A 21,399-nucleotide genomic window follows, 5' to 3' on the forward strand; every position below is an offset into this window, starting at 1 on the left:
TAAAAACCTGGTACTTGATTCATGTAATAGAGAAAAGCCATAAAGAATTGGTACTTTATGGGATATTTCTTTTTTAAAAAATATTTAATTTATGTTAAATAGATAATCTACTAGTTTTTTTTCGTTAGAAATTACCGGAATATGTTTTTGAATTTTACTTAAAAACATTTATATATTCACAGCAGGCACAAGAATGGCACAAAAATGGCGCATTACTCCCTAATCCAGCTTTAATTCATGTATTAACCATCAAGTTTGTGTTATTGTTGTTAAGTTTAATTAATCACTTTAGATGCCTTTTTCTCCAACTAAACGATAGTAATAAACCCCAACTTCATAGGATATATTTGTAATTTTGGCCTTCATGATGTCAGCAAAGGGGCCCAATTTAAAAGCAAGGGAGGTCAGTGAAATTTTGAGAACCTCAGGGGGTGCCAGTGAAAGTGTCAGAAACCTCAGGGGAGGTTTCTGAAATTATCCCATTTTTCATTTGACCCAGTTAGACCTAATTTTGCCAGGTGTCGCTCCACAAACCCCATTTCACAGAAATCCCATACTACCTCACCCTGTCAAGCCATCCAACGCAATGAGGTTAGAAAAGGATAGCACCAATTTTGAAAGGCCCCAATTTTTCCTAGGCAGAGATAACTCTCTGTAGTCTACTTCCCGCACCACCCCTCTCCTCCCCAATCCAAACCCCTTCAGCCACAGCAATTCTTCCTTCCATTCTCGAGCCCCCCAAAGCCTCTCGATCTCTCATAGCCCACCAACAAAAATGGCTTCAATTTCAGCTACTGCAACAGCGGGAGCAGCAGCTACAGCAGCCTCCACAAAATTCATCTGCCCTTATTCCCCTTCCCCTTCTTCCTCTTCTTCTAGCCCTTCTTTAGTTTCAATTTCTACTCAAAAACCCACTAAAGTTATCTTATCCTCATCTTTTCTTTCATCCCCTTCCACCCTTTTCATCAACTCCCCTTGCTCTTCCTCCGCTCCTTCCCCCCGGGGCGGCCGGTTAACGGTCAGGGCTGCCAGGGGGAAATTTGAGAGGAAAAAACCCCATGTGAATATTGGTACTATTGGACATGTTGACCATGGAAAGACTACTCTCACAGCTGCTTTGACAATGGCTTTAGCCTCCATGGGAAACTCCACACCGAAGAAATACGATGAGATTGATGCTGCCCCTGAAGAGAGGGCTCGTGGGATTACTATTAACACTGCTACTGTGGAGTATGAGACTGAGAATCGGCATTACGCCCATGTGGATTGCCCCGGGCACGCGGATTACGTAAAGAATATGATTACTGGTGCTGCCCAGATGGATGGAGCGATATTGGTGGTTTCTGGGGCAGATGGCCCGATGCCGCAGACGAAGGAGCATATTTTGTTGGCTAAGCAAGTTGGGGTGCCGAATATGGTTGTCTTCTTGAATAAACAGGATCAGGTGGATGATGAGGAGTTGCTTCAGCTTGTGGAATTGGAGGTAAGGGAGCTTTTGTCTTCTTATGAGTTTCCTGGTGATGATATTCCGATTATTTCGGGTTCTGCTTTGTTGGCTTTGGAGGCTTTGTTGGCTAATCCTGGTATTAAGAGGGGTGAAAACCAATGGGTGGATAAGATTTATGAGTTGATGGATGCTGTTGATAGTTATATTCCTGTCCCACAAAGGCAGACTGATTTGCCATTTTTATTGGCTGTTGAAGATGTTTTTTCAATTACGGGTAGAGGGACAGTGGCTACTGGGAGGGTTGAGAGAGGGACTGTTAAGGTTGGGGAAACTGTTGATATAGTGGGGTTGAAGGACACAAGGAATACGACGGTTACTGGGGTTGAGATGTTTCAGAAGATTTTGGATGAGGCAATGGCTGGGGATAATGTGGGGTTGTTGTTGAGAGGTGTGCAGAAGGTGGATATTCAGAGAGGAATGGTGTTGGCTAAGCCTGGGACAATTACGCCTCATACTAAGTTTGAGGCTATTGTTTATGTGTTGAAGAAGGAGGAGGGTGGAAGGCATTCTCCATTTTTCTCAGGGTACAGGCCTCAGTTTTACATGAGGACTACTGATGTGACAGGTAAGGTGACTCAGATTAAGAACGATAAGGATGAGGAATCAAAGATGGTTATGCCCGGTGATCGTGTGAAGATGGTGGTTGAGCTCATTGTGCCTGTTGCTTGTGAGCAGGGAATGAGGTTTGCTATTCGCGAAGGAGGGAAGACTGTTGGAGCCGGGGTTATTCAATCTATCATTGAGTGATACAGGCCTTTCCGTGCAAAATTGGGATTCCAGTGGCATATATGATGAAGTTTTTGTTTACTTCTTTATTTTTAGTGCCTTAGTTTACTTCAAGAAGTTGCTGTTATGATGAATGGAAGAATACTTCTTATTGCCTTTGCTGATTTTAGTTTTCCTTTACTATATCTCTGTTTAGTGGCTCAGCTACTATTTAGCTTCTATTGACCTTTTTGATATAGTTTTTGCTTACTTGTTAATAAGAGTTTCTGCTGCTATTTACAACTTTGTGTTCCAAAAATGAAATTCATGACTTATCTTGTGCCAAGTATCTCTTTAGCTATATGTAAATGAAAATGTGCACACCTTGTTGCTGATAAATAATATCATTTTACAATTGAATTTTTTGGGCTTAGCTTCAACGTTGATATCTGTTACTGCAACCAGATCTGAACACATTTACGCACTCCAATAAGTCGGTTTTTTGAACTCTTGGATAGGCATTCGATGGAGCTGCCAGGAACGTGTTTTGCAAATTGAGGCAGTGAGAGTTTGTCTGGTTCACATGTAATTTTATTTGAAGTGGGATGGCATAATGAGTTATCTCTAGGTTGTTTGATTTCTTTCTTGCTTTCTGCTATGAAAGATTGCTGATCTAGTTTGCTAACTCTTTGCTTATTAACATGCTCAATTTGAATTTCTGTTCTTATATCTGCAGGCTTCCGCTTCTTTTTTTCAGTTGTCCATCTTATATTCAGTTTGCAAAGGGGCGTCAGTTTTCTGCTTTGCTTTTGGTGAAACTTGTCTAATTTAGTCTTGCAAATATTCAAAAAATTATACATTCAGGCTATGTAACATTTCTACTTTTGCATGTCATAATAAACTAGTATTTACCTCATTGACGCTCTTCCTTTTTTTTTATATTTCTTTTCCCTCATTCCTTCCTATGTTTTTTGCTCTTCAAAGCTTCTGCTCTCACAAACTCAGTGCTATTGCACTCATAACAGAGCATACAATCTTGGCAGCAAGTTTGAATATTTCAAGTTAGGATCTAGAATTAGTACATTCATTATGTATCTTGGTTGTACATGCTCTCTCTCTCTCTCTCTCTAGATGGCTTTTAGGCAGGGTGTAGAAAATTATGTTCTTTTGCTATGATAGGAATTAGGAAGCGAGGGAAGATAGCAAATTCCCCAAGGAAGCGGATGAAGAGGATAGGAGGATGGTCAGTCTACATAAATGGTCAGGTGGTGAAGGAAAGGGAAAGGCTTATTGACACGACCCTGTAGGATGGACATGTATGGAGATGGTAAGAGGGAGGATATTGAGGGAGGGTTGGGGAGCTTCTGTCAAGTGCAGTCCATAGCTACAGGTCTTAAACGCCCCTTGAAAAGCCGGGGGGGGGGGGGGGGGGGGGCATTTAGAGTTAGAGTTTTGGAGATTCTGTGAACTCTTAGGGAAGTTGCTAGGGTTGACAGATTTAGAGTTTTGGAGCTGCAGGGCAACAAGGGAAAGAGTTGTACTAGTGCAGGGTGATGTGGAAGAGGGGAGAGAAGAACAGGAGGTGATGGTGGTGTGCTAGGGAGAACTTATAGCAGCCTTGTTGCAGAAAGCAGAGAAGCATAGGAAAAGAGTAATGGGAAAAAAGATATCAAGGTCGGAACAGTTGTAGGGGATTGTCCTGTACATTGTTCATCATTGCAAACAAACAGTCAGTAAACATTCACAAAAATGTTGAAAACATTTCCGAATTTGAACAAGATTGTAGAAAATGTGTTTTGTGAATAGTGCACTGGCTTATGTCCTCACGTCAACATTGGCTAGTGATATTGGGAAATTCCAAAATTTTAAATGTCACGCCAATTTTTTTCTAATATATCATACAGTATGATATAACACAGTATGATACAATAAGTATGATTCATACTTATCCTTCTCAAATCAAATTAACTGTCACTATAATTTTGACTCGAGATAGGTCAACGGATTCCAAACTATTCCATTTTTTATTCCCTATGGCAGCATTGGCTGATGAATTTGAACTTTATTCTGGTCTGATATCTAAACATTCCTTTACTAGATACTGGTACCAACCACTGAGCTAGCCACCAAGGTGGGTTTTAAGATAGGTGGGGGTTCAAATCTCACCTGCAGTAAAAAAAAATCAAGGATTATGTCAAAGTGCTTTCTTGATCTAGTAAGGTTTGTGTATCTACGAGTTCATAATACAAAGTCTCGTTAAACTCCTCCTCCTCTCTAGTTTAAAATAGATATGTTGTACAATAGTTGTCGTTTCTGCGGAAAAAAAAAAGATATTGGTACCAGAACAGCACAGTTTTAGCCATATTTATTACGTGAATGTCCATATTTGCATTTGTTGTCCCCATATTTAGATGCTTTCCCGAATTAGTTCTGCTCTTACTAAAAAATTAACACAAACGAGTGCTGACACAAATATCATCTAATTTTTGTTTTTAAATAATAAAATCAACATTCAAGAAGTTGAATGCAATATTATGAATTCAAAGGAAAAATTATTATTAACTATTTCTATTTAAGTTGTGTTTTTTTTTTTTTAAGTTAAGAGCGTATCATTTAATCTTACAATCATGAAATCTCACTGTATGTGATCCGATGGCCATATAATATTAGATTAGAGTGTGTGTGTTTGATTTGGATTTGTGTTTAGGTATGAATCATAGAAAATCAAACCTTATTCAAATTCATGACTCTTTTACAAGTTTTAAATCTAGGTAGGATCTGAATTTGAGAACCTAAACCCAAAGCCTATTCAAATATATTGGATGCAGGTTTGATTCGGGTAAGATATGACTCATTGATATGCCTACGTGAGTGTTACTATTATGGGAAGAAGTTATTTCTAGTGGACTGATATTTTCAGTTTTCAGACAATTTGTGGTGCAAATATGGTTGACTTCTTCCTGCGACATTACTAGATTTTATACTTGTTCAGCGAGCCATGCTCTAGAAGACATACAATATTCAATCGATAAGACTTGGTATGATTAATTGAAGATGCCCGAATTAAAAAAAAAAATATTCCAGATTATACTCCTTTGACAAATTAGCTATAGCTTAAGCTCGAGATTGGTTGGGTTGGTTCTTTGTTGTAAAACAGAGCTAAATGACACTTGCTAATCCTGTTTAAAACAGGTGGGTTTGGATGAGATGAAATCCAACCACATCACCTTGTAAATGTCAAACTGATAACAGAGCAAGTGTTTTGCACGTGCACAAAATGGTTTTTGGTTTTTCTTTTTTATTTTAATTTAGAACTCAATTATTTTGGTGAAATAAATGAGTGGCATCCCACCAACAGAATCCTATAAGAACAAAAAATCAAGTTCAATTACTCCAAATTTCTTGTTTTTTTTTTTAGTTTTCTATTTTTGATATCTCCACCGTGCCTTCGTTATATTTCATACTTTATCAAGTTTTGAAGAAGTATATTATGCTCTTCAAAACCCTTAAATTTTCATTTCAGATTATCATATTACAGAATAAGTTCTTGTGGTTTTGATGCCAAAAGATTGAAACGAAATTATTGCATTCTAGTTAGTTGTTTTTAGAAAGCAATCTCCTCAGTTACTATGTCACATATGTAAAACATGTCCTACACTTCAATTCGTACAATTCAAGTTTATCTGCAAACTATGCATATCGTATTGTCAACCCAAACAGTTGTTAGAAATTATTATGTGCTTAATTTCTATGACTTCTAGTAATTTTAAGACGTTTTTAATTGAAAGAGGTAAATTATATGCCTTTAATGAAGAGTATGAAGGGCCAATATGAACAAAAACGCTACCATTCCAATTCATTTATCAAATGATAGTGACAGAATAATGGCTATGAGGATGAAAGAATTGAGAGTTTCATCTAATGCCTTAGAAATGGAGACATGAAATTCTAAATTCTGACACATTCAAAATCCATGCTTTGGCAATTGGAAGATTGAATCCTGAATTGTTTACTTAATGTTAAACTCACTTATTAATGGATGAATCGAGTTTAATTACCTTGTATAAGAGTAATAAATTTATAAAAGCATCCTGCGATAATATTTTTGATTTATTACAATTCATGCTTGTGTGCAGGAATATCAAGTCAGAAAGGATACGAGATCGAGTAAAACTTAATTGATCAATAACTACCATTCAATGTATAGTAGAAAAGTTCTAGAGCGCAAAGAGAAATGCTCCGACTTTGAGGAAGAGTCTCGAGACAGATTTGGTGAAAAGTTGAGATGACACTTGAAAGATTTAAAGTCTTACTTGGTGTTTGTTTTAAAATAATAATCCCACTTTTATGTAATTCAAGTCAATCTATATCAGTATAGATGCTAACATGAAATTTTTTGTTTAGGCCTTTGTTTCCTATGTATTATAGTGTTTCGTTGAGTTGTTATCTTTAAGATTAGAGTTAGTTTGTTATTAAAAAGCTTGAAAAAAAAAGGAGGAATGAATGGAAATAACTAATAAGCAATAACCATGTTGGGAACTAACCTTTAACAAATCCAACTGTTCACAAACATATTCGCGTTGGTTCATTCGAGTTTGAAAAAGGTTCGATTGTTTAATAAACAAATCAAACTCGAATATAATATTAGATTCGTTTAATAATCGAGTCGAATATAAACTTATTCACGTACTATTCGAATAGTTTACCAACGCATATACAATTATAAAAATAAATAAATATAAATATAAATATAGTTAATATTATATATATTATATATATTATATTTTACTCAAAAAAGTAATTATACATAAAGTTAGCATTGCTTATTTTCTAAAACAAAGAAATACAATTAAAGTTATTCTAAGTAATAAATTTTCCAAAAAAAATTAAATCATTTCAAAACTCAAATTCAAACTCTAGTTCGAGCTCAACTCATTTAGTTTAATGAGCCGAGCTTGAATTAGAACTCAGATATTTATACAAATTTATGAATCAAATTCGAGCAACATTTGTAGCTCGTTTAATATTCGATCGAATTTGATTCCTATTCACATAATATAAGAATAAAGGCTAAACGCTAAATATTCGGCTCGTTAAAAGCTCTATTGAGGGCAAAGTAATATAAAAAAAATACATGTATTGAAATCTAAAGCAATAAGCAATAATCATATTGGATACATGACAATTAATCTGAATTTAAATTTTAAGTTTTAAATTTTGTGTCATATATCAAATCGTCATAAAATATACATCGTCAATATATACAAGATTAGTTCTTAAAGATATATATTAAACTATTCAAGTCTTCAACGAGGCAGATTATGCAGTTGCGCACTAATGCACACTGCTGCGCACAAATTTACAGTAGAGCTTCACAAATTTCAATACTGATCGGGATTATTGTCGTCATACTTAACGTCAATTGGAGTGACAACCATCTACAAATATTTGTTCCGACCATTGCACCCTGATTCGGACAAGACGATCCTCATATTTCCTCCTTCATACTAAGGCTTCATTTGATTGAAAAAAAATAAATAAATTCCTATGTTTCAATAACGCATTAGATTCCAATATTTTATCGTTGCCCTTTTCAACATAGTTCCTACACCCTTTTTTTTCACTCGTTGCTTAATATTTTTTCCCCTTATTGTAATCTAAAATGTAATTAAGAGTACCGCCAAGTAGAACACTACTAATCTAAAAGGCATACCTACTAATCCAACTGTTATAATTTTCTAGCTATGTTTTTTCTAGAAATAAAACTAAAATGTATTAGCATTAATATCTTGTATTATATATCACCATAATTTATACTAGTACAACAAGTTCAATAATTTTCTACCTTTGTGCTAATTACATTCGTAACACGTACATGCCATTTTGTTTTCCTTCCATATCAAATATAAGTATCGACAAATTTAAATCGCCACTTAACTAAATTTAAATCGCCTCAGACTTTTTCTTTACTCCCACAACCTATTTGTTGCAATGAATATTTCATCTTCCCTTCCATTTCCACTTTAAACCTTTATTTTAAGAGAAATGCTTTTGTTCCTTTTCGCTCAATTAAATGCCCCCACCTTGGGGTTTTTTTTTGCTTTTCTTTTTTCCTTTTGCGGACGTGTGAGTGTTGGCAACCGTTCCTTTATTTATCAGTTTCTCGTAAATATTTTTTTATCTAACGTTAATAATTTATTCTACCTTACTCCTATGTTACGTGAGAGGAGGAGCTCAAGTAAACTTGCATGAAAATTGAAGATGAGCCTCCAGATCAGATACGCGTGCTATCACGCCGTCCTAATCTTGTTGAGGGTAACGCTTTCCCTATGTCACGGTATCGCCACTCTCCAGCAAAGCTTTCCCTCAAATTCATTTTTTTAATTGCTTTTTTACACGTCCCTCCGACTGCCACCGTCCCCTGCAACTTGCAGACTGATACGTCAATTTTTTGTCGCCAAAATGTGGGCCTGCAAATAACGGATGCCAACGGATCTCCATCCCCCGGCCCGCTGCCTACGAATTCCCCGGCCCCGTCCCCGTCCCCGTCCCCGTTCCCTGCTCCTCCAGTCCCATTCCCGCCTCGCCCCGTTTCCTCCCCGGAATTAATAAAATTTTGTTATATAATTTTATTATAGTTAAGTTTTATCAAATAATCAAGTACTAAAATATCAATACATCACTAAATTATTATTCATTGTAATTTCGCAATTGAAACAACTAAAGTAGTTAAGTTTTCACTTTTTGCACAAAAACAATCACTAATTCATTATTGTACTTGTGCTTTTTTTTTTTACAAAAAAATGTTATTGTATTAAGTGTAATTAGGAATTTAGTATAAATATATTAATAAATTTAGTATAACCAATTAATAATTCGCATTAGTACACATATATAATTATTAATATAATTGATAATATCAATTATATTACATATACTTATATACATTATATAATATATATAACTAATAATATCATTGTCATAAGTTTGTAACTAATTAAATTATATATTATATATAATTATATACATATATTTATTTTATATATTTATTTTTTAAAGTGGGTGGCAGGAGGGGATGGGGTGGGAGAGTGAAAGCGGGTGCCCCGCCCCATTGCCATCCTTACCTGCAAAGCTTTTTCCCCTCTGGTTTCTTTCCAACATCCTCCTCCTCTCAATTTCTACATCTCATCTTCTTTATTTGGGAGTACGTCTTTTGATTAATGAAAAATGCAAATGAAGATATGTTTATACTAACCAAAATGTGAGAAAGTATGTTAATAATAGGCACTTAACATTTTTCTTTAGATTATTCTGCATATATATATATTTTATTTATATTGTCCAATCTTTCCCACTTTGGATACAAATTTTTTACTAATTTTATTTTGGTAAGCACCATGTCGGCACAACTTTGGTAAGCGTATAAGAACCACTTGCTGACAAGTACAAAAGTTGCGGCACAATCTTGTCCTCCGAGGCTTGTGTCATACTGAGTGAGATAGAATCTGGTGGCCTTTGAGCTGTGATTTAGCTGTAATTTTTTCTTTTTCTTTTTTTTTTTGTTGGGTGTTTATCTCTCTCTCTCTCTCTCCTCACTCCATTCTATCCCCTCACATTCCCACATACACACCCACACTGCCTCCCATAATCCCTAGAAAACGTCCTTCCATTCCACCGCCTTCCCCCTTTATTTCTCTGTCCCTCTCTTCTCAAGCTCCACCACCATTACCAGTTTACCACCACCCACAAAAATCTCCAAAACCCCGAATCCCAGAAAATTTTTACAGATTCATCTTACTTCCAAATTTGCTCCAATTCTTCTTGTTCGTACTCCCAATCTGAAGATTAGGATCAATCCCAACGAAATTACGAGTCTTACAATCACAACCCTCAAGAAACCTCAACTAATTATGATGGGTTGCACTAGCAGAAGTGATGGAATGAGGATGGCAACCGGTGGGAGAAAGAAGAAATCATGTGGGTGATTTTGTTGTCTGACTCGCGAGTTGACTCGGCCAAACTCGGTAAGTTTTACTGATTTCTTATTGATTTGAGTTGACTCGGTAAATATCGACCGAGTCAATTCGAGTCAACTCGGATTCCGGTGAAACGGCGATGCGGGTGTCGGTATCGTACCGGTGACTCCCGTTCCAGTTATGACTTGGCCGAGTCAACTCGGACTCGGCCGATTTGGCGAACCATGGCCACCAAATATAGTATACCGTAGTGGCCAATGATAATATCATTGGCTTCTAGTGGAGTGTAAATTAATGCCAATGCATCTTACTAACCTATGGAGAGGAACCTCTGTAAACAACAATTAAGCTCTGAATCTGCTTCCATAATCTCCCAATTTTTTTTATATATTTTTTTTGGTGAATATGCATTGCATGTCTAAATAGCTTACTTTGAACAAATTTTCATGTCATAAACTAGTAAGGTATGCTGCCTTTTCCAGCTCTGAATCTTACTAAATTGTGTCATATTATTTCATTAAATGAATAGTTCAAATTTACTAAATCCATATCAGCTTAGATCTGAAAACTTGTAAAGATCTATTTATTCATTCATAGTCCCTATACTTTCTCAATCTCTGACTTTTCTTCTTTTTTTTTTTTAATGCCAGTGATAATAAATTAAATGATAGACTCCGTAACTTATATATAAGATCGGTCATTGCATGACAACCATATTCCGACAAAGAAAAGACTGAAAAATTAGAACATTATATATCACCTGCTGAATTATATCTTAGCTATTTCCATATATAAAACATTGATCTCTCTTTCTTCTTTTAAGAACATTCTACAAACACTTTTTTTTTTTTTTACTAACAGCTTCTTATACTTTATATATATTAGAGTCTAATACGATTTACAATAACAAAAAATACATAAAACATATCATAACAAGCAACCCAGATGTTATACAACATCGACTTATTAATATTAACTAGGAGGCATATACCGCGCGGTGCGCGGTGGTATACAAAGAGAAGATGCCCAGGCAAGCATATAATGAGGAAGGAAAAGTAATGGAGGAGGATATATTGGCTGAGACTAATGGTTTTTTTTTTTTTACTAATACTAATTTTTTTTGGGTATATGGGTTACACAGGAGCATAAAAGAAGTAGTAATATACAGTACTTTTAGGAAGATTGGAGCCGAACAGAACAAGATATACAATGGAAATACTTTTCGTAGAAAGAATCTCTTTAAAATAGAGCAAGATATAGAACTATAATTTATTCTCAAAGGCTATCGAAGCATTTAGTAACCTAATATGGATTAAGTTAGATGAAGAGTGAAATTAAAATGCCATGGATACAATTTTTCAATGCCTTTTTTGTTGAATATGATAACAGCAAAAGAGGTGGCCGCCATGGACAAGCATGACTTGCAAATGGTTTGGGATAAACATAAAATATGCCCCCTTAAACATATGGATTCATGGAACAAAAATGTTTGTTGGTAAATAATTTATGTACACAGCTAAGCATAAATATACATGAATAAGTAGACAGCAAAATCGTTTCACAAAAATAGTACGAATATTTATTTAGATTTATAGAGAGGTATTGCTAGGATTTAAGGTTAATACTTTTTTAGTTAAAAATTGGTGAATTTTTCTCCTATCTTAGTCTATTGCTCGTTTAGCACGAGAATAAAGTTCAGCATTTTTCATGAAGTGCATAAGCATAGGATGTGATGATTTGAATATATCATACTTCATAAGAGAGAAAAAGTACTGTCGAGATATAGAACTACTTTTGCTGGAACTTGGGAAATTCTTCTTTTATCTCATTCCATTTCTTGTTTAACATGAAAATCAAGTTTACTATCTTTCATGAAGTGTAGAAATATATAGTGTGACCACAAGTATATATTATGCTTCACGGACAAAAGGGAAATACTAAGCTAAATTTGAAGGCATTTTCATTATATATATAGCAACATTGATCCAATTGTGATTATAGCAGCTTGAAAAAAAAGAGTGATTGAATTCTCATATTAGTTGACTATGAGTTAACCGAGTTGAATAATGAAATTAAAATGCTATGGGTACAGTTTTTGAATTCCCCTTCAGTTGAATTGGATAACAATAAAAGAATTTTAAAATTGTGAAATATAAAGGAATATCTCGCTGGCACAAAGAGTTCTAAGATTATTGAACTGTTTTGAGATCTTTCCGTAATTCATGGATGGTGGCATAATCCCTTACAGTCATTTCTCTCCTACTAATAAACTGGAAAATATCGTGATTCATGAATTTCCTCTGTTGCTTTGTATTTGTAGGACTGGGAGATTGTAGCAGCTTCAGAAAAGCTGGCGGAGTGCCAAGAAACTATCTTAAACTGGGAGATTGTAGGAATGGGAAGTAGTTAAAGGCATTGGTTTCACCCATAAAGGCTGCTCTTTTTGTTAAGGCCCTTTTTGATAAACTATCCTGTTGTTGCCACCATGACAACTTCTGAGAATAAAACTCGCCAGCGGTCATCTCTTCTAAATAAAATGCTAGCTGAAGACAAATATGAGACCAAGGATCTCAAGCCTCCTAAAACCAAGGAAATTATTCTAGAGCGTAATAGCTATTCCACCTTTGGCCCGAATTGGACAATCGAACGTCCAGAGAAAGTGGCAAGGTCAAATGGTGTTAATTATTCAAAGGATAAGCTGAGATTGGTTCTTTGGCTATCGTTCCCAGTAAGAAAAGGGAAGTGGAGGATTGCTAAAGAAGCTGTGAACTAATGCTAAAACTGAAGTGCGGAATCCAGTAACAGTGAAAATTGGCTTAATTTTTTTTGGCTAGAATACTACAGTGTGATTTGTGCCTTGCATATCTATGTGAGAGAGATGGTGGATGCCTCTTTGTTTCTTCTATTGTATATAAATTCAAAAGAATACATTTCAATTGAATTAGAATTAAATTTTTGTATTATACCAAGAATACAACAATTTTGAGAGGAGGAATAATCTAGATCATCCATGTTCAACATATAGAACTTACAAGGATAGAGCATTCATCGAAGAGAGTATTCAAATCTTAAGTTGGTCATTGGAGAGAGAGAGAGAGAATGCTCTCTATAAGCGATTTTAGGATTTTGGCAGCGCAGAGCTAAAGGCCTGCTTGTGCAGGTGATTGGGAAGGCACAGAAACTTGGTCTTGAATTCAATTGAATGTTATAGTCAATGTCACAACATAATCCAAAATATCATCTTCAGACGTAATTCCAGAATTTTAGGTGGCAGTAGATTACAAAATTGGAAATGTACATGAAAGCAAGATAAGCATATGCCAAAATCAACTTCAGTACAATTTCTGTATAGCACAAATTTGGCAATTTCATGGAGACCAGCTTCCTGATAACATTCAGCAATCCGGTCCAAATTGTCATCCCAGGTGCCTTCCACAGAAAGCCAAATCCAACAAGAAAGCTGCTTCATCCAAAGCAACCTGTAAACAACAGAAGGTGTAAACACACTGAAGCACACGCTGCCAAAAGGTGAAAGAGATATGTGAACTAAAACAACACAATGCAGATAACAAAGCAAATGAAGGGAAGTACAATATATGCAATCTTAAAGGTAATGAATACGATAATAACAATGTAAAGCAACATACTTTCCCCAATTGAGGATGCGTAACATCTTAAGACTTACATTCTTGGCTAAAAGCCATATCCTGTGCTTCTGTACTTGTATCACAGGCATCTCCATCCTGAGGATGCTACAAATTGAGATCAAACAATCTAAGAAGAACATCTCAACTAAGAAGATTTGAATTAGTTTACCCAGTTGGGGCAGTAGGCCATCGCAGCAAAGTAGTTACAGAACCTATACACAACAAGCAATGTGTAAAGATAGAATATTGGTCTCAAATCAATATTATTTTTTTTTTTACTTTTTAACTCAAACACAAGCCTTATTCACACCTGAGGTGTTTTCTGACAGGTACAACAAGAGGAATCAAACCTCGCTTGGCCCCAAGAGAGATTAATGACTCGCCTGCTACCAGTCAATATGCCAACCTGAAAAGATAAGAACTTTTTACTGAGTAAAAAAGGAAGAATTTTAGGCGCAGTTGTATAATTCAGTAGAAACTGCAAAGCAAGGCTAGCTTGTCAATCACAAATTAATTACTAAAATAGATAAAAACAAAGAAAAAAGAAAAATAACAATTTATCAAGAATTGTAACTGAGCACCACAGGCAACAACATGAAACTCGTCACGCAAGTCTTTACACAAGGGAGTATCATGCAACTAAACAAATAACAGAAACAACATAAGAAGATTCAGGGGAAGAATCGCCAGACGAATCGAAAACAAGGATATTAGAAAAACAATTGACTCACTACAACTTATTAGTCTAATTAAGTGCTGTCTTGAGATCTCAATGTTTGTATGTCTGGAATAAGTAGAAGAATAGAATATCCAAAAATCGCTATTTGACGTGAGAGAAAGAGATCATCATCAAGTATTTCAAAATGATTGCCTGCGGTGTCCAATCTTCATGGGAATTTAAACAGAATAGATTATCTTTTTTTTTTGACAAGTATATAAATATAGTCTACCAAACAGTGACAGGGAACACTATAGCCTAATAATATGCTTAGGTTGCAAAACAAGGCGTACTCATAAACTGACAACCTATGTTGCATTTTCTCCACCAAATAACCAGAGAGATATTTAGAGAAAAAACACGCTTGCAAAAGAAAAAATGACAGGGAGAACGAGGGATGACAGGGCATACTATTTCCAATTGGGAGAGAGCTTCTTGCTTTCTTGATGGTAGAGAGTAATCTCATGTGCAAGTTCTCCTAGCCCAAAAAAATCCCTATGTTATTATAAAAGCTTTAACAACAAGAATAGAAATGCAACAATGAAGATGATGTTGGTTTTTTCCCCAACAAGTAACAATTTTAAACTATGCCATACCCCGAGTCACACGAAACACCATTCTGAGTGTTGTCGTTCCCCTCTGTGCTAACTTGCAGATGTAATCTTCAACCTATCCAATATACACTTAATTAAAAAAAAGAAAAATAGAACACTATGAAATGCATGCCTGTACATCTAGAAAAGTAGTAAAATAATGAAATTCAACTAACATCTTGGAAGGACATGTGTGGAAATGCTCTTATTAGATACTATAATCACCGGGAAAAAAAAAAGAAACCAGTCTCTGCTTCAGAAATGAATTAAAATGAGCATGAATGATAGCAATTATTTGTTAGCCTGTGACTCTGTGAGATATATAGAGACAACAGACCTGCAATTGTGCACCCATAAACCTTGTCAAGTCTTGAACCTAGCCAAGTCAAGTTCTTTAGTAACAAAGTGACTTGGCACCAATTAATTTGACGCCAGCATCAAATGTCTGCAAATTGTGAATGCCAGGTTTCAATCTACCAAAAAGAAGTAAAGGATAATGATTAAAACAAGCATTTCAAAAAGGCTTAAAAAAAAACTTGATTAGCTTGATGACCACCCTTGAAAGAAGGTAATAAGCCATGATGAATATTAATAACAGCTTTCCATAACTTTTTAAGAAGTTTCCAGAAAGAACCTGTAGAAATCAACTGAAGTTTTGAAATACAGCCATTGCAATGTGTAATTGAATAATGCTACTCTGGTATGTCAAAGCACAAGCGCATGACAACCAAAAAAACATTAGAAGCAGCAAATGCAGTGATTCCAATGTTCTACTCTGTTGTTTTAACGTAAAAGACATTTGAACTGAAGATCAAAATGGTAGATGACATGAAGAAACAAAAAAATATTCTAGAATTCTAAATGTCAATCAACCAAGTCTTTGAAAGATGCTGGGAAGATATCTCACTCTATTGACCTTATGATTGTAAACCCAAAATCATTTAGATGAACACCAACAGCAATCATTACGATATCTGCCATTGAAGAATAACCATATCTGCCATTGAAGAATAAATCACAAAAGGGACCATAACTCTTAACATCTGGCCTAAATCTACTTCACAGTACCTCAAACATAAGCCAGATAATCCGGAAAAGAATAAGAAGAAAGGACAAAACCAACTTATTAACTTGCCATAGAAAAATGTACCAAGAAACAAAGTGCAAGGCAGTGCAATAGACCTTCTAGAGTAAAACACATTCTTGTCCTCGGGCACAAAAACATCAGCATTGAGAATGTTTCCACCTATTGAAGCAATACATTCTGATAGCTTTGCAACTATTCCCAACTCATCCTGCAATTTTCACACACCGAAAACAAAATCAAAGAATTAAAAATTCCATCTTTATACCTCATTTGGCCTAATCCAACTAAAAAATGAAAAACCATTTCAATGTCATTAATGATACCGTTACTCACTGGGCAATGGAAGACATGAATACCATGGCTGATGGAGGAAGAGGTAGATTCATCAAGAGACTCCATTTTGAAGGGCCTCTATAGATCATTAAGAATAAATATTTTTTATCAACATTAATGGTTTGGAAATATGCATGAATTTCCATGCAAGATCCTATATAAGTATAGATTACCAAGTTGTAAACTGAAATAGATAGGAAAGATAGTCCACAGACAAGAAGAACGACAGTAGATCTAATAGATCAGTCCACATGACACATACCTAGAATAAGTCCAGCTCCTGCCCTGTAGCTCGACAAACATGAATCCCAAGAACGTGTAATCCTAAAGAGTAGAACCCAGTAGCATCTAGTAGATACAAAAGCTGATAAGCAAAAGACAATCCTGCAAAGAAGGAACTCCCAAATGGATTTGGCTGTGAGTTAGGTGGCTGTCTTGGCATCCCAGGCTGTCCAACATTATCGCACATTTCTGTAAAATCCCAAGATTAAGAATATGTTAAACAGAGAAGAAACACTTGAACGATATCAAAGTCATGGAATACCTTTTTGGCTAAAAAAAAAGGAAACTTAAATTGACAAACCAAGAGGGGCAGCCATGTGTAAAATGCATATGTATTGGTACATACTGGTATATAAGAGTTGGAAACTACCTTCCCCCCAAAAAAAAAACAAAAAAAAAAGGTAACTTCTATTGTACAAAAGGTAACCTAGTCATTTCACCATTGCGACAAAGATTCTCATTTTGTAATTTTCCTCCTTTTTTCCCCTTGGCACTTGAACTTGACCTTCTCATTCTTTTTCTAGAAATTCTGCCAAACAGAAGCATGTCATGGGGGGAGAGGGTGAAAATTTTCTTTTTTTTTTGGCATCATTAACTACAAAACTGCAAGGTGTTCCATTAAACGCTGTCATTCTTCATTTTACAGATCCACTAAATTTAACACCCTTTGAAAATTGTAAACAGCATCAAGTAGGCAAATCAAAAGGCAAAAGCAAACAGTAAAACATTTAGATTCAAATAGAAGTGTGCAGTCAAGAAACCTAATTGTTTAATTGCTCTATCACATAACAGTTATTTTGATGTTACCTAAATTTCCAAATTCTTGTCTGTTTAATCTGAACGTATAGTTGCACCTACATTACTGAGCACTACCAAAAGCAAAGGATATCATTAAAAATGAGGAAAAAAAATAAAACTACACTACTTACCTGTAAAGCATTTAAATATTCACCAAGATGAAGAAAGGTTCCCTAACGACTTTCAGAATCTAGATATTCAAATCCTCAACTCTTTCCACAATTTTCACATTTTTTTGAAACATTTTTCATAGTGTGATAAAGATTTCAATCATATATCAGAATAATTGTCACCTTAATTCACCAGATTCAGGACTGAATCAATCAACAAATAAACTGCCAGGAAATTTTTTCCTTTCTCCAGAAACCGTGTGTAGGACAAAGACAGGGTAACTACTTCCTAGAAGAATTAAGCGTGAATCACAAATTAGAGGAGACCGTTCGGAAACACAATTAAAATCGAAATTCAAAATTCTCCCAAGCAAAATCAAGCTGCTAATAAACATGATCCAAACTCAAAACCATAACAAGTCTCTAGATGTAAAAACATCGATTAATTAAAAAAAAAGATAGCAATATTACCAGTTGGCATGAGACAGAGAAAAAGGAGCGAGTATATAGATCTGCAATCAAAAGTGCTGTAGGAAAATAGCTTGGATTTGGAGTACGGCGGAGGATTCCAAAGAAAAAGAGATCACTATGGAGGACTGGTTTTGCGGCTGGAGAAGCGGCTGCCCTGCTGGTGGTGCTGGGTGGACATGGAGCGAGTTGGCCGAGATCTGAGAGCGATTAATCAGGCAAAAAAGGAATGAAAGGGGGAAAGAAATATCAAAGAATAAGAAGGAAAGAAAGATAAGAGATGACGGCGATTTGGAGAGGAAGAGGAAGAAGGAATGAGAAGTCAGAAATCTGTTGAAAAGAAGAGGAGAAGATGAAAAGCGGCGCCTCAAAGCTTGGGCGTGATTTAGGGTTAGAAGAGGCCTAAAAAAAAATAGGGCGAATCACATGCTTGTCACATGAGAGACGACGAAAACCATTCCAGGTCATATGAGGCATTCGGCTCTTATTCTATATATGTTGAAAAGAGAGAGAGACGTATTAAAGCAACTCATGATGCTACTCATAATGGACAGGAAAATCTATTAATTATGATGCGCCTATCGCCTTCCCTATTATTATTGTATTTGAGGATGTTACTGTGAGTTGATCGGGCGAGAATTCTGATTTTCCAGTAAAGTATCCGCGGAAGGGGTGTTTGGTCAGGGGGCTGGGTTTTTGGCTTTTTTTTTTTTTTTTTTCAATTTCAGAAAGTTTCATAGTCAATATAACAAGATTTAGCCTTAATTTTTGTTGATAAGGCCCAAAAAGGTAACACACATACATGTCTCCGGAAACAACTTCCAGAAAAGACCATACAAAGAGAGCCTTTTCCTACTTTAACTAAAAAAGGACACGTCTCATCATCAAGTCCTGAAACCGTGGAAGAAGGTGTTTAAATGTCTCCAGCAACCCTGATGCAAATGTATCAAATACTCCAATAAGAAAAACAAAAAACATAACAATACCAAATAACTGCAAAATCCAAAAAAAAAAAAAAAAAAAACAGAGGCGTACCAGTCAGGCAGAGAACGATTGGCAATGATGACTATGAAGAAAGAAATGCAGCCGACGGCGATGCATATCTCAATCATTGGGGTGTGAAGAGGCATTGAAATGGCTAGGAGGAAGGCCGTAGCGCCGAAGAGTACAGCAAGATGCTCCAGGATCAGAGATGCCTTCTCGTGACGGCGTCGAATGTAGATAGACACCAAGGAAGCAAAAATGGCCAGCTCGAATGTCAGGCAGAACCAGGGAAAGGTCCTGGGGAGAGGCGCCGGAGTATGGAGAGCTAGCAAGGCAGTATTAACAGCCGGAAGACAAACTCCGATGACCATCTGCCCCCACTGCAGCTTGGTTAGCATGTCGGGATTTTTGGGCATGGGTTGTGGCTGTGGGGCTACTGAGTCGTCCGCCCTGCTCTGCCGTATGAAAATCGGCTGCTCGGCGATCTTGAGGTTCAAGGCGCATACCAAGAGGAAGGCCAAAACAACAGTACTGGTTTGTCCCCTCATTTCTCAGAACGACTGACAGGAAGTGTTTGTATGCTACCAGGAAAATTCAAGATGCAACTAGAGCATAAGGAGGAGGAGGAGGAGGAGGAGGAGGATGTAAGTTTGGCATGTCGCGCGGTTGTAGTATTTTATAGGGTTGGGTCATGACTCATGACTCATGGGGGCCGCTGCAGTACGAGCTGACGTCGAGTTTGGGCGCTGATGTGGACGTGTCATTGTGGAGATCCCACAGATCGGTGGTAGTGTGTTTACTGGTTAGAGAACTTTCTTGCTTCTCGATAAATTCAACAGGCAGAAGGTTTTTTTATTTCTCTTATTTTGGGAAATATGCTAATGTTGCATGATATATTAATACTTCGGTATGTTTATTTATCTAGCCAGTTTTATGATCTATATGAAATTTGCTGAAATTTGTTGCAGCACAACAATTTCTGGGCGGATGCCTTTTTGGCTAGTGGGGACTGTGGAGATCGGTGGTAGTGTGTGAGAGTAAGAGAGAGAGAGAGAGAGAGAGAGAGAGAGAGTGACGAGAGGAGAGAGAAAGAGTAGGCAAATAGGCAATGTGATCGAAGTTAGAATTAAATCGGATAATAATCGATGATTACCAGTGTAAGCAAATGTTGAAGTTGAGATTAAAATCAATGAAAAGTAAATAAGTATGCACAGAATTAATAGTATCTTAACTAAAATCGAATAATATTATTGTAATTGTTCCGTAGTCAGTTAGAAATATTTTCTGTAATTTAATTTCATATGTTAGCATATGGTTAAATTAGTTATCGTCCTACCTACCAAAGAAAAAAAAAAGAGTAAATCAGGTTGAGTGGAAGGAAATAATTCAATAGCATGATTGTAATATAGATACTTAAGTTTGAATACGAGTACAATTGAATAAGAGTATTTTGGACGTGTGCAAATTTTCACATGAACAATATAATGGAACTAAAAGTTCCACTCTTAGAAATATAGAATAATTGTGGGATGACCAAGGTTCTATGACCCCACATGGTAACTCGACGCCCACAAACACTCCCGCACTAGACTATCTTTCTACCCCATCAAAAGTTCCTCATCTTTTGCTAAATTTTGTTGGACCCCATCTTGATGGGGAACTTAGAAAACTTTTTTGATGGGGTCCAACAAAACTTAGCAAAAGTTAACAAAACTTAGAAAAGTTTTCTAAGTTCCCCATCAAGATGGGGTCCAACAAAACTTAGCAAAAGATAACGAACTTTTGATGGGGTCCAACAAAACTTAGCAAAAGTTAGAAAGCAGTCATGTATGGGCTGCTGAAGTTGGTCAAATTTCCGAATGTGTTCATGCTGTCGAGAGAAAGTGAAATTAAGAAGGAAGTAAATCGCCTAATGGTGAAATCATTATGATGGAAAGGAATGCCTGTGACGGGAAATAAAAAAAAAAAAAAAAAAGAAGCATATTGGTAGATGAACTTTTCCTACGGATTTGAATTGCATGGCACTTAATTTTGTTTCAAGCCAAAAATCGTTCTCATTAAAGAAAGATTGAGATGACAATTTGTAAATTGGAAACTAAATGGAGTCGTTTCGTTGTCCAAAATTCACAACTTAAAAATGGTAAATTCCAAAGAAAACCAACCAAGGCGTTTGATCTGATCATACAGCTAG

The 21,399-nt window shown here is 36.1% G+C and overlaps 2 protein-coding genes and 1 long non-coding RNA gene across 7 annotated transcripts; 2 read left to right on the forward strand and 1 right to left on the reverse strand.

Annotated features, from left to right (window-relative positions):
• Positions 1-623: 623 nt before the first annotated feature.
• Positions 624-2,512, forward strand: LOC113767797 (elongation factor TuB, chloroplastic). The gene has a single exon (XM_027311995.1). It carries the CDS (start codon positions 776-778, stop codon positions 2,252-2,254), a length of 1,479 nt encoding a protein of 492 aa, XP_027167796.1. The 5' UTR covers positions 624-775; the 3' UTR covers positions 2,255-2,512.
• Positions 2,513-9,828: 7,316 nt separating this feature from the next.
• On the forward strand, positions 9,829-12,822 carry LOC113768839. Its single transcript, XR_003468149.1, has 2 exons — positions 9,829-10,236; positions 12,509-12,822. It is a non-coding gene; the product is annotated as an uncharacterized LOC113768839 (long non-coding RNA).
• Positions 12,823-13,349: 527 nt separating this feature from the next.
• Positions 13,350-17,035, reverse strand: LOC113768670 (formyltetrahydrofolate deformylase 2, mitochondrial-like). 5 transcript variants are annotated; one of them, XM_027313120.1, is made up of 6 exons: positions 16,829-17,035; positions 16,567-16,644; positions 16,329-16,441; positions 16,063-16,143; positions 15,484-15,619; positions 13,350-13,667 (listed from the first exon to the last, which is right to left on the reverse strand). In XM_027313120.1, the coding sequence occupies exons 2-5, from the start codon at positions 16,630-16,632 to the stop codon at positions 15,541-15,543; spliced, it is 339 nt and encodes a 112-aa protein (XP_027168921.1). In that variant the 5' UTR covers positions 16,633-16,644; positions 16,829-17,035; the 3' UTR covers positions 13,350-13,667; positions 15,484-15,540. The 5 variants fall into 5 exon arrangements, 3 of the variants coding, with proteins under 3 accessions (XP_027168921.1, XP_027168922.1, XP_027168920.1); XM_027313121.1 differs by lacking the exon at positions 13,350-13,667 and adding an exon at positions 15,154-15,222 and having other exon boundaries at positions 15,484-15,591; XM_027313119.1 differs by lacking the exon at positions 13,350-13,667 and adding an exon at positions 15,154-15,222.
• Between the last annotated feature and the right edge of the window lie 4,364 nt (positions 17,036-21,399).

The sequence above is a fragment of the Coffea eugenioides genome, chromosome 4 (assembly GCF_003713205.1).
Source record: "Coffea eugenioides isolate CCC68of chromosome 4, Ceug_1.0, whole genome shotgun sequence".
Taxonomy (NCBI): Eukaryota; Viridiplantae; Streptophyta; class Magnoliopsida; order Gentianales; family Rubiaceae; genus Coffea; species Coffea eugenioides.

Bases quoted from the DNA above. Each gene is read 5' to 3' on its own strand.
- LOC113768670 (XM_027313120.1), bottom strand. From the start codon at position 16,632: ATGGAGTCTCTTGATGAATCTACCTCTTCCTCCATCAGCCATGGTATT. The intron at 16,442-16,566 runs GTGAGTAACGGT...TGAAAATTGCAG, and splicing joins TTCATGTCTTCCATTGCCCA to GATGAGTTGGGAATAGTTGC. The intron at 15,620-16,062 runs GTCAATAGAGTG...TCTTTTTGGTAG, and splicing joins TTTGGGTTTACAATCATAAG to ATTGAAACCTGGCATTCACA.
- LOC113767797 (XM_027311995.1), top strand. From the start codon at position 776: ATGGCTTCAATTTCAGCTACTGCAACAGCGGGAGCAGCAGCTACAGCA.